This window comes from Chinchilla lanigera, unplaced genomic scaffold (genome assembly GCF_000276665.1).
Source record: "Chinchilla lanigera isolate Chin_1 unplaced genomic scaffold, ChiLan1.0 scaffold00031, whole genome shotgun sequence".
In the NCBI taxonomy this organism is placed as follows: Eukaryota; Metazoa; Chordata; class Mammalia; order Rodentia; family Chinchillidae; genus Chinchilla; species Chinchilla lanigera.
Window position 1 is genome coordinate 9,054,844 of NW_004955432.1, and position 14,367 is coordinate 9,069,210.

Consider the following 14,367-nt stretch of genomic DNA (forward strand, 5'->3'; position numbering starts at 1 on the left):
CAGGAAAACTGAAAGAGAGAACAAAATACTTGACATAGTCTTAGAAAGCACAGTATAGGTCTTGTCCATTCAAATTGAAAAGAACCCATTATTATGAGTATTCAAAAAATGATGAGTGTAACAAAAGATTTTATTTGAATTTGCAGAGGGAATCAGTGTCTGTGCACATTTGAAAGATGGATTGAAGGCTCACAGTGGTTCAGAATCGGTGTTTGACATAAAATGAGGAGCTCTCTAGAGCAGGGGTTTGTGTCTCACTCTTTTCAAAGGTCGAAATGCATTACTGGCCCATAATTAGTTTACTTATGTATAAAGGCACTCTAAGACGACTATTTATCTTAGTATGTTTAGTATCTTCCCTGTTACAGACCCAAGGTTCATGGAGGAAAAAAAGTACAAAGAACTGCAGTAGAATCAACATCTCAAGAATGACATCAGTACTTAAAGAAATTAACACATCTTTCATATATTTAATGAATGAAAGGATTTTAATTTATCAAAGGAAAAAAGTTTTGCTAAAGAAGAGATATGCTGTGCAGGCGTGGTGGGATGTGCCTATAATCCCAGCACTCAGGAGGCTGAGGCAGGAGGATCTTCGCAAGTTCAAGACCAGCCTGGGCTACAAAGTGAGCTCAAGGCCAGCCTGAACTGCATAGTGAGACCCTGTCTCAAAAAGAAAAAAAAAGAGAGAGAGATGCTACTAAGTTTGGGGTGTTTTCATTTTTATAAAAAAAAGAAAAAGAATCTGATGCTCAAAGGCCACTATCAGGCCTCAGTTGACCAGCTATTTCTAAATTTCTAATCCTTGAATCTTTTACTTAATATTTTTTCTAGTCTTCTAGCACAAAAATCTGCTTGCTGTTTGTGTAGATAAATTTATGGTGTCTTGTGCCATAAAGTGATTTATTTAGTACTTTGGTTCTTCAGTGTTCAATGTTAGGCTGTAGTTCTCAAAGTATTTTATTAAACTAGATACTTTATCATTAACTAAATGTGGTGTATAAATTTTTGTGCAGAATACTTTGAAGTACTGTATTTAGTTTAAATGCATTACTGGCTATAGTTATGAAAATATATTTTGTTTTACTGTAAATCATATTGTCTGCTTTTGTTTGAGCTCTTAATGAGCACACCTGTTGATCACTTTGTTACAAATGTCATTTTAAAATAAAATGATAATTAATGGCCATAGGCCCTAGAAATAAATATACTCCCAAATGCCAATGTATTTTATAGAAGAGAAAAAGAAAGTTCAGAAAAAATGATTTTAGTAACTGACTAGATTGGAAGGTACCACACCTGTGTGATTATCAAATAACTAAGGAAATTTAAAATACAGATTTTAGAAACAACTTTTCAAATTCTGACTCACTAAGTTTAGTGTGTGAAAGCTTCTGTCAAAGCCAGCCTTGGTGATACTGCTGTGTAGTTAGTTGGAGAATTAACAAGAAGCCAGTGTTTCACTTTATAGAAGAAGAAAGCAAGGTCTTGGGTCAGAGTAACTAGAATGTGTTCCAGAATTATACACAGTTTAGTTTCTACTTCTTGATTCTGTAATAGGCTTGAGTAAGTTCACAGATGCTAACAGTCTCTCACTCACTAAGGAAGCTTCCTTTAAAGTTTCTCAAGTCAATAATATTTTAGATATTTTACTTAAGAGTTATTATATAAAAGAAAAGTTAATGGAAAGAAAACTCAGTTCAACTTACTCTCCTTTGTCCATAAATTAAAATACTAAAACTACCACGTATTTTTACCCAAGACCTTGATGTATTTGTAAATTGGAAGCATTAATATACTTTAATGGAATAATTCTAAGATAACTGATATTAATGTTCTTGAAGCCATTGACAAAACCACAGAAATATGACATGTAACTTATCCAAAAACAAATCTGTTGAATATCTGTGAGTCAGATAGTTTGATGGATAATTTCACTTACTTCACTCTTCACGATAATCTAGATTACCACCCTTTGTAGGAGAGAAAGAATAAGGTGAGATTGTAATCCACCTTTTGATTTTGGAACTATGCACATCATATAGAGAACTTTCACTATGCATTTTCTCAATATACTGGATCTGTATTGAATTACAAACTCAAAAAAATTTTTCAAAGTAAGGTTTACCTTCTTGTTAGAGTACCAAATGTGTATATAAAGATAATGAATGTCATTACTTTTAATACATGGTTTAAGTATGGTACTGTATAACAAAATAAAAGTGATGACACTAGTAAAAATACAAACATAAATCTCTGTTTACTAATTGAATGCTATGTGCGTAAGAAAGACTGACTATAAATTGCTAACAATGGTTCATCATGATGACAAAGAGATTATTTTTGATGTGAAGCAATCCATTTGGATCATGCTTCTGCTATTTACTTAGGTATGTGACAATGATCAAGTCACATAACTTCTCAAATCTCTTATTCTTTTTCTTCTTTTGTCTTTTTGAGACAGGTCTCACTATGCAGTTCAGGCTAGCCTTGGACTCACTTTGTAGCCCAGGCTGGTCTCAAACTTGCAACGATCCACTTGCCTCAGCCTCCCGAATGCTGCGATTACAGGCATGCGCCACCGTGCCCGGCTTGCTTATTCTTATTCATTTCTAAAATGAGAAACAGTAATAGTTTCTACCTCATATTGTATCTGTTTTCTTACCTTTTCACCTTACTCCAAATCTGGGTCAAGCTAAAGTTTCTTCTCAGTAACTTTAATAGTCATCCTCAAACCTATAATTATTGTTAAACTTGCATTTTTTTTTAACATTCTGAGCAAAGCTGTCATTGTTGGATAATTTTCTTAAAATATTTCACCAAAGTAAGATAATGTTCCTTTATTTCTTTTATATCATATCTTTTTCATTAACTTTTATTTCCTCACTTGATCAGAACTAATTTCATAAACGGTCTTTTTAATCCCTCCTGTAGTTCTCTGTCACATAGCCACTGTCAAAAGGTCCTGCTTATCAGTCTAGGCCATAGGCCTTGAGTCACTTTTCCCTATGCATTTTCTCAACATACTGGATCTGTATGGGGTCACAAATTCAATTTTTAAAGTAAGATTTACCATCCATGTTAAGAGTACCAAATGTGTATATAAAGATAATAAGTGCATTACTTTTAATATGCATAAGAGTAAGTCAGTAATTGTTAGGCAATTTTGTCTCCTTTTAGGTCAACTAGGTCTTAGAGTAGTTTTGTCATTAGATAATTCACTGTTATTCAAAATGTATTTTTCACCGGGGATATAGCTCAGCGGCATAAGTGCCTGCCTGGCAAGCGCAAGGTCCTGAGTTCGATTGCTGGTACCAAAAAAAAAAAATGTATTTTTCCCCTTTTCCTCACTGGAGAAAGTCTTAGTCTTAAGAGAAAGAACATTTGTAAAAAGGATTGAGTAAAAAAAATACTACTTTTTTACTAGTGCTGCCTAGTTTTATCAACTTAGAAAAATGTCACTTTGCTTGGAGATAATGGTTTCAATTCTTACCAAAAATGAAATCAGTGTAGCATTTAAAAATCCTCTTTGAAATGAGAATAGATGTGTTTTATAGCTGTGAATTTTCTAAATTTAAATTATACTTTTTGCTTACTATATTTTCAGGTTGAACAGTTAACCAATAATCTGAAAGAAAAAACAGACAAGTGCAGTGAGCTTTTGCTCTCTAAAGAGCAACTTCAGAGAGACGTGCAAGAGCGGAATGAAGAAATTGAGAAACTGGAGTGCAGAGTAAGAGAACTGGAGCAAGCGTTACTCGTTAGTGCCGATACTTTTCAGAAGGTGCGACATTTATTTGAGTTGTTTCAGTAAAGATTACTCTTAGTTATACAAGCATCCAGTCTAAAGTAAAATATTTATTGCCATGTTATTACATGCATGTAATAACACATATATATCTTTACATCTTCTTGTCTTCATAACCATTTTTTAAATACCCAAATGTTGCTTATGTGCTTCAGTTCTGATAAAAGGTTTAATTATTTACCAGAAGAATTAATTACTTACCTTTTATCCATTAGTGATAGCTAAATGAGAAATGGATACCAGTTAGACTGATGTTTCGCCCCAAACTAAGAAGTAATGAAATCCATCCCTGTGATTCTGCAGAAAGCAAAACCAAATAAAAAAAGTGCTAGCAGAATAAGGAAGGCTGGTTGCACATGGGAGATCACCTTCATTTCATCTGAATTTTAAGAATCAGAAGTTCTTGTTCAAATTTAGGGAAAATGCATTCAGTTTTGAATATCTGTAGTTTTTTGATTATTCATTAATACAGATTTTTCTCCTAAGTAGGGATACAGAGCTGCTACTTGTCCACATACCCTGCACACGTGCGTGCACAAACACGATGGATAACCAGGACTTAGTGTCTAAAATTTTGAGAAAATTCTTTTTGTATTTAAAGGTGGAGGACAGAAGACAACCTGGAGCTGTAGAAGCGAAAGCGGAATTATCTCTAGAAGTACAGTTGCAGGCTGAGCGAGATGCTATAGACAGAAAGGAAAAAGAGGTAAGGAGTTATGTTCAATCGGCACAGTGTGGCTTGAATATTTTAAATCAGTTACCTTGCAAATATCATTTGAATAGAATGAAGTTTATGACCTAAAACCTATGTTCAAGCTGCTTCTCAATTCATGTGTAAACTGACCTTGACAGTAGTCGACCTATGAACAAAGATGTCAGTGTCAGAAAGCATTTCCCGGTAGAAAGGACACCCAAGCTAGCATCTGGTTGAATAAGAAGAATATTCCACAGTATCATTTTGGAGGTTAAAATTTCTAAGGTGATATCTCAGATTCAGCTACCTTAAAAATCTTAGCGCTGTAGACACCTTCAGTGTGCATACGAATCCCTGGTGACCTTGTGAATATGCTGGTCTTCAGCAGCATGCACTTCTGTGCAGGCTTTCACAGGCTGTGAGTTCTACTGTCCAGAGATGACACTTCATGTAGCAAGGCTCTAGGTCACAGAGCTAAGAATTTGACTACTAAGTGATGTATCAAGAAAAGGTATTAAACGTCATGTGATGTCGCATAGCAGTTTTGAACTTAAGTAACCACATATGTGTTCATTTTATAATGCCTTGTCATCAAAAGTAGTTGTAGAAGGTAGAAGTAGATACAAATGCTGTTAGATAACTTTAAAGAAGCTATAATTACCACAGTTTTCAGCAAACTAACATGATAATTATATATGCACAACCACTAAGTGTATAAACTCTACAGTTTATTAATACCAATATTAGAGAAAAAATGTTAAACATATTACTGATAGCTAGAATCAGGATAAATGGTAGATTAGAATGGAAGGCTTCAGAGGTAAGAACTTCGCAGGTTAAAAGCAGTTTCACCACATACTGAGGCTCTATTACTCCTCTTTGTGACCCCCTTTCTGGTCTCTCAGATGAGGATAATTATAGAACAGATCTCTTAACGAAGGTTATTACAGGATTTTAAGAAATCATACACATAAAGCTCCTGCAGTAAAAGCAACCTAAGATGCAGGAGCACAGCAGTAAATTGTACAGTGCATAGCAGTAAATTGTCTGTCATTGATGGCTGTTAATATCGATAGTGTTTCTGTTTAAGAAATATTAGTCTGACTTTTAAGGTCTTGCCTTACTGTGATACGATTCTAATTATGTGGTGTGTCGGTATGTGAGCAGCAATGCCCCCTCTCAGCTTCTGAGGCACTAAAGGATTCATAAGCTACTTTGAGCCAGCTACTACTGAGTACTGCTCCTGCATCATAGGTTGGTCGTAATGCAGCAGTTTTGATCTTCAGGTAAATGTAAATTTGGAAGTCCAGTCATTAAATATTAAGTAGCTACAAAGCAGTGAGCTTAAGTGTTACTGTCCTTGGTGAAACCTGGTTTTCTAAACACAATAATAACTAGCTCTTAATATTTACCATTAGGTTTAGTTTCTATATAATTGTCAAAGATGGTGCTTTATCATTATTACTAACCATCCATCTTCAGAAATTATCTAAATTTCTGTTGTCCTATCTATAAGAGTTGGTTTTCTTCTAAAATTGTATTAAGAAGTTTTTTCAATAGCAATTAATTGTAACATAAATTTAAGGTATAGCATGTGGACTGCTTCCTACCGTCACTCTTCGTGTCAAAGCAGTATCTTAGGTAGGAAAGGGCCTCTTGTGACTTTCCTTCAGGTCTCCTCTCTGCCTTGGGCAAGCCAGTCTCTGGCTTGACTTTTATTTCATTAATAGTTTCTTTTGAATGTGTGGTTTGAGCCATGTGTGAAGGCCCAAAACCTGTAATCTCAGCACTTGGGAGGCTGAGGCAGGAGGATTGCTACAAGTTCATAGCCAGCCTGGGCTACATAATGAGTTCAAGGCTGGTCTGAACTATGTAGTAAGACTGTTTCCCCTGCCCCCCAAAAAAGGAATGTGTGGTTTGAGCGTGCCTGGAACTGTATAGGTACAGCTAGCTTAGAAAACCACTCTCCGGTATCCCCATGATTTACATGTTTTAAGCATACATACTTTGTAAACCTAATACAGCACTCTCCATTTCTGTTTTGACAAATAAAACATTTATATAAACTTTTCTCTTGATAATTTTGGCACTAAAGATCACAAACTTAGAAGAACAATTAGAACAGTTTAGAGAAGAACTGGAAAATAAGAATGAAGAAGTTCAGCAACTACATATGCAACTAGAAATACAGAAAAAGGAATCTACTACCCGCCTACAAGAACTTCAACAAGAGAACAAATTATTTAAGGTAATTAATTTAGAAAAGACTTTTGTCTATACATAATTCATAGTTTTGCTCCTCTGGTGCCTTAATAAACACTTACCAAATTCAGCTGCTAAAAAATATCAGAGGAACATTAGCAGGCAAATGGATTTGCATGAAACATTTTCTGCTTAACCTAAACATCTAAATTCATCAAAAATAAAAAATTTTGTGATTTTTTTTATTAAAATACTTGAAGAATTATACACTATATAATTTTTTCATTTGTACATTATAGATACTAATTTTTTTATTTGTACATTATAGGTACTATATTTTTTATGACTTAAAGAATGTTCTGGAAATGACAGTGTAATTAATATATCTTACTATAGTCTTATTGGCTTGTAATTTCATTGAGACATGTTTGTTTATTCACTTATTTATTTGTTTACTGTCCCTAGGATGAAATGGAGAAACTGGGACTTGCCATAAAAGAATCTGATGCTGTCTCTACTGAGGACCAACATGTGTTATTTGGAAAATTTGCTCAAATCATACAGGAAAAAGAGGTAGAAATTGATCAGTTAAATGAGCAAATTACAAAACTTCAGCAACAGCTGAAACTTACAACAGATAACAAGGTATGCTCATTTCAAATGGGTTATTATCTGAAATTAATATGAGCTGCAATTTTAAAAAGCAACATGATGATAATTTTCACTTTCCCGTTGAATTTTAAAAAACAAATTTTCTCTTTTACTCATTAATTTTAATTAAGATACATTAGCTTAAACTATGTGTATTTGTTGATTCCTAATATTCTCAAAAGGTGTACTTAATGTTTTTCAGGAAAGCAGTGTAACTCAGATTTCATCATATCCTAACCAAATCTATGAAAAATTCTTCCATTTAATATGCATCACATTTGGATGCCATCTGTTCTAGACGTTATTTCAGTACTTCTTCCTTGAGCTGGGTGTGGTGGTACATGCCTGTAATCCTAACACTGTGGGAGGTTGAGGCAGGAGGATCACAAATTCAAACCCAGACTGGGCAATTTAGTGAATTAACAAGACCTGTCTCCAAAAAATAACAGCACAACATAACATAACAGTGGAGTGGGGATGTAGGTCAGTGCAAAAAGCCCTGCGTTTGATCCCCAGTACTGCAGGGGAAAAAAAACCCTTCATTCTTTTCAACAGAATGTACTGACTGTTTTTTCCTAATAGGAGATTAAATCCTAAAACTATAAACTGTATATTTAACAGAGCTTCCAGAAGGAAGTTCTTAATAATGTCCTGTTTGATATGATAGGGGTAGTGTTGGTCTATATTGGAAGTAACATACTATGTCTGCAAAATACAGTATAATTTTGTTCTGGATCTTGGTTTAAGCTAGGCATGGTGGCTCATGTGTGTAAACCCCAGCACTTGGGAGGCTGAGGCAAGATCACCACAAATTCAAGGGCAGTCTGAACTACATAGCGAAACCCTGTCTCGAAAAACAAAACAAAAATCATCTCTTTAAAATCTTGTCTAAAATAAAATACAATTTCCAAGATATAAATTCATATTACCATGTTTCCTTTTTTCATTAACTAATAGGTTATTGAAGAAAAAAATGAACTCATAAGGGATCTTGAAACTCAGATAGAATGTTTGTTGAGTGATCAAGAATGTGTGAAGAAAAATAGAGAAGAAGAAATAGAGCAACTCAATGAAGTGATTGAAAAACTTCAACAGGAATTGGCAAGTATTGAACAGAAGGCTTCAGTGTATGCTAATTCTCCTTCAGAAGAAGCAGACAGTTTAAAACATCAGTTGGATAAAGTTATGGCCGAAAAACTGGCTTTGGAACAGCAAGTGGAAACCACTAATGAAGAAATGGCTTTTACAAAAAATGTACTTAAGGAAACCAATTTTAAAATGAATCAACTAACACAAGAGTTGTGCAACTTAAAGAGAGAATGTGAAAATAAGGGGAAAGCCCAAAATGTACCAGAGAACCGTGTTACTGTGGCTCTGGATGACCTTAGCAAGAACAAACCTGACCTGGAAGTAGTCCCTGCTGAAGACGGTTTTAATCCCCTAGAAAATCTGATTTACTTCCAGTCTTTTGAAGAAAGCACCAGAGTTTCTGGAAGTTTGGAAACAAAGTTGCTACAACTTCAGAACTCTGTTAGTACAAAGGACTTAGAACTTATCCAGTGTTACAAACAAATAAAGGACATGCAAGAGCAAGGCCAATCTGAAACAGAAATGCTTCAAAAAAAGATTTTAAACCTACAGAAAATCCTTGAGGAGAAAGTAGCTGCGGCTCTTGTGAGTCAGGCCCAGCTTGAGGCAGTTCAGGAATGTGTGAAGTTCTATCGGGATAAGCAAACAATTTCCTCAGAACCTGAAAGGACTAGTATACAGAATTCAGATCAAATAACAGAAAACAAGGTGGAGTCAGATGTGTCCAAATTAACCCTGAGAATATCTGAATTAGAAAGCCAGGTGGTTGCAATGCATAGCAGTTTGATTTCAGAAAAAAAACAAGTAGAAATGGCAGAGAAAAATGCTTTGGAGAAAGAAAGGAAACTGCTAGAACTACAGAAGCTTTTGGAGGACAGTAAGAAAAAACAAGAAGGAAAAGAAAGGAAAAGAAGCCCACAAGGCGATTTTGAAGTCCTCAAGGTTAGTTTTGTATATGGTTTTTTTTCCACCTACCTACCCTGGGAAGTTCTTTCCTCTGTTCATTATACTGGTTCATAATTTACTAAACTAAGTGTGGTGTTGTGTTTATACCTAGCAAATTGTACATAATAGAGTTTTATTAAAATATTACACTATTCAAAAAGAAAAACTTTAGACAAACTAAAATTAACAGAATTTATTTGGGCAAAGAGTGATTCATGAAGTATACTGCATCAGACCCAGAAGAGGTTCAGAAAGTTTCACTCTGCAACAGTGGCGAGTGAGTGCTGATAGAACTCCCCAAATAAAGCATGGAAGTGGCTTCACTGCTTAAGCTGGGCCTGGTTTGGGTGTGATCTGATCAGTTGGTTGCCTGTGATCAGTTGAAGCAGAGCTGCTCGTGTGCAGCTGCGACTTGGCTGTTTATTACACTCCTAGGTTAGGTTTTTGTTTCCATGCTAGGTTTAATTGCAGCAACTCAAGATATGGAGATAGGCCAAGTTTAACACTAGGTAGTGATATTATTACCACTAGAGGAGTAGATAAAAACTGTATGTAATGCCTGCAAACAATATTTATTCCGTTAGCGTAGTCATTAATTGGAACTGTCGGAAGCATAAGTTCAGTTTACCAAGTGTCCTGTAGGACTTGGTGTGGGGTTTTTCCCCTTCATTTCACTTTAATATATACATGTGATGTCATTATCTCTTTGAGGTAAAGAAAAATACCAAAATCTGTTAGTATTCTACTGAATTAATATGTGACAAGTCTTTAATTTTTGCAAATTTTATGCCTGATAATAGATGTCACCCTTCTTCAGCAGTTTGTATTTGACCTGTGTAAGTCTACTTACATAAAGATACGAAGTTGCAGTTATTTTTTACTACATGACAGATGTGACAGGACTTTTTTCAAATTCTCATTTTATGAATTTACAAGTTTGAGTGTGTAATCTTATCTGAACACCAGATTATATTAGGGTTTTATAAGTTCATTAGTCATATAACAATAATCCTGTTTACTAGGCCTTTTCCTCTTAGTTAATTAGAACTACATTTCTTTGTAATAAATACTATAATACTAGTTCCCATTTATATTTTTTGAGAAATATCTTAGGTACATCTGGTATCCTTTAAGGAAAGTGGTATAAATATGAAACTTTTGAATATAACAAAGAGTATTTTTATTAATAACTTGTAAATTTTTATTATCATAAGATGAATGGTCTCAAAAAGTTTCCATTTGTTGAAAAGAGCACTGATTATTTCAGTCCCTTTCATCTGTAGACAGGCATTCCTGGAAGGGCTCCATTAGAATGTGTGAGTCCCTTCAACTTAGCTATGTGTCTTTTTTTTAAAGCTATATGTCTTTAAAATGGTGTGTTCCTTGTTTTCTCCTACCATTCAGACTCCTACTGAGGTAATTCATACCAGTGGGGAAAGTGGACTTTTTGATGAACTTGAGGCTTTTAGAGCTGAGTCAGTGGCTACCAACAAAGAACTTGCCAGTTACAAAGAGAAGGTGGAGAAACTTCAAGAAGAGCTTTTGGTAAGAAAAGTAACTTAGTCTTAATTCATTTATTTTTACCTATCTTAATTTCTTTCTGTAAAAGCAAACCCAGATCCATAATTTAAAAGCTACATTAAAAAGGAAAGCTTTTCATAGGTTTCATGAAAAACTCGTTGTTACAGGTTTCTTTACCAGTACTTCCTTGCTTAGGCTTTCCTGAGAATCTTTTTTTAGGAGGATGCTTTGATCTCTAGTCCATTAGCAAAGGAAGAAGAAGATAGGTATTGACATAAAGAGAACCATAAATCTAATGGGAGCTAAATGTAGAAAATTATTTCCTTTCTGTAGTAACGGTAACCCATGCCCATACATACTTACGAAAGTATAATAGATCATGGGTCTTTCTGGCATGTTTTCCCTATTATTCTGAGGCAGATGAACATATTGAGCATGAATTGTACTCTTCCTTTCTCCAACTTTTAAAAAGTTCTACGTTTAATTTGCAAAAATTTTAACTCAATTCTCTACTGCTCTACTCATGTTTTAGGTAAAAGAAGTAAATATGGCATCTCTTCAGAAAGATTTAAGCCAAGTCAGGAATCAACTCACAGAGGCAGAAGACAAATTATCCCACTTCCTACTAGAAGGTGATAAGGCTGAGGTACAAGAAAACAGAGAGAGCTTCATATTCGAGCCGCTTCCCATTAAAGTGGCTCAAAGCTCTGCATCCCAGACAGAGGAGGCTCTCGGGGTCCACAGCAGCAGTCAGACTCCGCAGACTCCGGTTAGAAACACAGGGGTTCAGATTGATACACAGAATGGGTGTTCCTCAGAGGAAGTCACTGAAATAATAAGTCAGTTTACTGAGAAAATTGAGCAGATGCAAGAATTACATGCTGCCGAAATTTTGGATATGGAATCCAGACATATTTCAGAAACTGAGACTTTGAAGAGGGAACATTATGTCGCTCTTCAGTTACTGACAGAGGAATGTGGGACCTTGAAGGCAGTGATACAGCATCTAAGATCTAAAGAGGTATTTGATTTCTTTTTTTTTCCTTAACATTCTATGATTTTTCTTTCAAAGTTTTATGCTTCTATATTTTTAAGAGAAATTTAAACAGAAATGTGAGAAGAACCTCTTTTTCATGATACTATTACAATTTTAAATCTTCCTTTTGTGGAGGGTTAGATAATAAAGTCCCTGTGTGGATTTGGAACCTGATATAATTCCTTAGTTTATGAATATCTCTTTTTATTATGGTAATATCCGTGAGAGAAAAATATAATAGACTTGTTATAAGCCATGGATAGTTTCATTTACTGTGACAAGTATGACAGATTAGTTGATTTTTTTTTACAGCGTTAGAAACAGCAGAACAATTCATTGGGCCCTATTTTTGTATTAAAGCAAACAAAACTGTTTTTGTTTTGTTTTGTTTTCTCTAATTAGGGGTCTTCAGTTCATTCTAATACTTACCAAACTAGAGAAATATGTTCCAGTGGTAAGTAATATACATTACTTGAATGATTATAGTATTTATTTAAAAAATGTTATTTTCCTTGAGGGAATGGTCTTTTATATAATAGATGGTTGTTTTATTTTAGATTCTGGATCAGACTGGGGTCATGGAATTTATCTTACACAAAGTCAAGGATTCGACACAGGGTCAGAGGGCAGAGAAGAAGAAATTGAAGGTTCAACAGATTCATTTCCAAAGAAAATAAAGGTACTAAAAGATAAATATTTTTTAATAAACTTAGCTGATACTGTTTTTACATTGAGCATCGTAGTTTATTTAAATTTACATAGTAAGATCCTCTCTGAAGAGAAAATTGTGTGGCTTGATCCTTGAGAATCTTTTTCATTTTATTTCCATATTTCACAGATAGTAAAGTGCAGTATATTTAATAATTATGTGTATAAAGATACTTTAAAAGTATTTTTAAATATTTTTTGTCAAAATTATTTTAAAGCAGTCTAAAGGAATAGAAGTTTTCCCCCACATCATCGCTCTTGGTCACATGGGTGACTGATTGATTATTAAATCTAGGAAGGGCACCCTAGATACACAGAAGAAATCTAGAGATAAGGGCATTGGGAAGTCGTAGGCAGCCTGTTGAGATTGGCTTACCCCTCCACAAGAAGAAGGTATTTCAGTAGAGGCAGGCTGGAATTTCCTCTCTGTGGTGGATTTTCTAAATCAATCTAGCTTGATAAAGCTGTTCTGCTTAAAATTCATGTATGTTTGTACATGTAAATTTCAGTCTTTGAAGAAGTCATACTTCTGGCTTTTGTTTCTAGGGATTGCTGAGAGCTGTTCATAACGAGGGCATGCAGGTGCTTTCTCTCACAGAGTCATCATATGGTGATGGAGAAGACCATTCTGTTCAACAAGTTTCAGAATCCTGGCTAGAAGAAAGAAGGGCATACCTCAGTACAATCTCATCTCTTAAAGACTTAATTACCAAAATGCAAGTGCAAAGAGAAACTGAGGTACTCAAAGAATATTATGCTTTTAAACGGTTTTATGTGGTTTCTAACAGCAGTAATACACTTTATAAATTATCTTCTATGTTTTCACATGAATTGCTATCTATATTTTTTCACACTTGAAATTGCATGTGCTTTTTGGCTTTTAATATTTATTTGGGTTAATAGACTAATGTTTTTATGATCTTTTAAAACCTGCTTCTTTGAACACTAACTTTGCTATTTGAACTCTCCTAGGTTTATGATGATTCTCAGCCTCCTGAGAATCTTTCAGACTGGCGAGGCGACCTTTTGCTTGCCCTGCAACATGTTTTCCTAAAGGAGCGCAGTGTTTTACTGGCCGCGTTCCAGACCGAGCTGGCAGCTCTAGGTACCAGAGATGCAGCTGGATTACTGAGCTGCTTGGAACAGAGAATACAGGAACAGGTAGCAAACGAAACTCCATTTTAGAAGATACTTGTGAATAATAACAGGGTATCAGTTATTGATTCATTTTAGAGTCTTCCTTTAAGTAACAGGACCACTAGCAATATTTAGGAGAAAAAAGTATTATCTTAGATATCTTACGTTATAAAGTAAGAAAGAATGAAAGCTAATGAACTGATCATCAAACTTAGAAAGTTAGAGCAACCAAATAAACCCAAAGAGATAGAGTAAGGTAGAGTCAGTTCTCATTATTTGCAGTAGGCATGTTGCATAACGTTGCCATCACTCTTAAGGGTAATGCGCAGGTAGGGGCCAGTAAGCCTCGAGTCACATTTCCATCACCCGTTCTATACATGACCTTGCTTTCTGTGAGGTTTTGTTTTAAAATACCTTATTTACTATATTACTGATTGATTAATGTTGAACATGACCAGTAGCAATATAACTCGTGCCCAAAAAAGGTTTATCTAACACACATTTTCTCCTTAAGATGCTTCACAGCCTTTCTGAAGTTGGGAAAACCACACAACACTTCACTTTGGGGGTCATTTT

General features: G+C 34.9%; 1 protein-coding gene across 7 annotated transcripts in view; it reads left to right on the top strand.

Annotated features, from left to right (window-relative positions):
* The window catches only part of Akap9 (A kinase (PRKA) anchor protein 9), a 157,836-nt gene that overhangs the window by 121,807 nt on the left and 21,662 nt on the right, over positions 1-14,367 (top strand). For all 7 annotated transcript variants that reach the window (XM_005388001.2, XM_013515942.1, XM_013515944.1 and 4 more), the window contains 11 exons: positions 3,608-3,784; positions 4,410-4,514; positions 6,598-6,750; positions 7,170-7,349; positions 8,313-9,386; positions 10,794-10,934; positions 11,443-11,931; positions 12,349-12,400; positions 12,504-12,625; positions 13,201-13,392; positions 13,627-13,815. In XM_005388001.2, the coding sequence (XP_005388058.1) occupies positions 3,608-3,784; positions 4,410-4,514; positions 6,598-6,750; positions 7,170-7,349; positions 8,313-9,386; positions 10,794-10,934; positions 11,443-11,931; positions 12,349-12,400; positions 12,504-12,625; positions 13,201-13,392; positions 13,627-13,815 (2,874 nt within the window). The remainder of the gene's footprint in view (positions 1-3,607; positions 3,785-4,409; positions 4,515-6,597; positions 6,751-7,169; positions 7,350-8,312; positions 9,387-10,793; positions 10,935-11,442; positions 11,932-12,348; positions 12,401-12,503; positions 12,626-13,200; positions 13,393-13,626; positions 13,816-14,367) is intronic.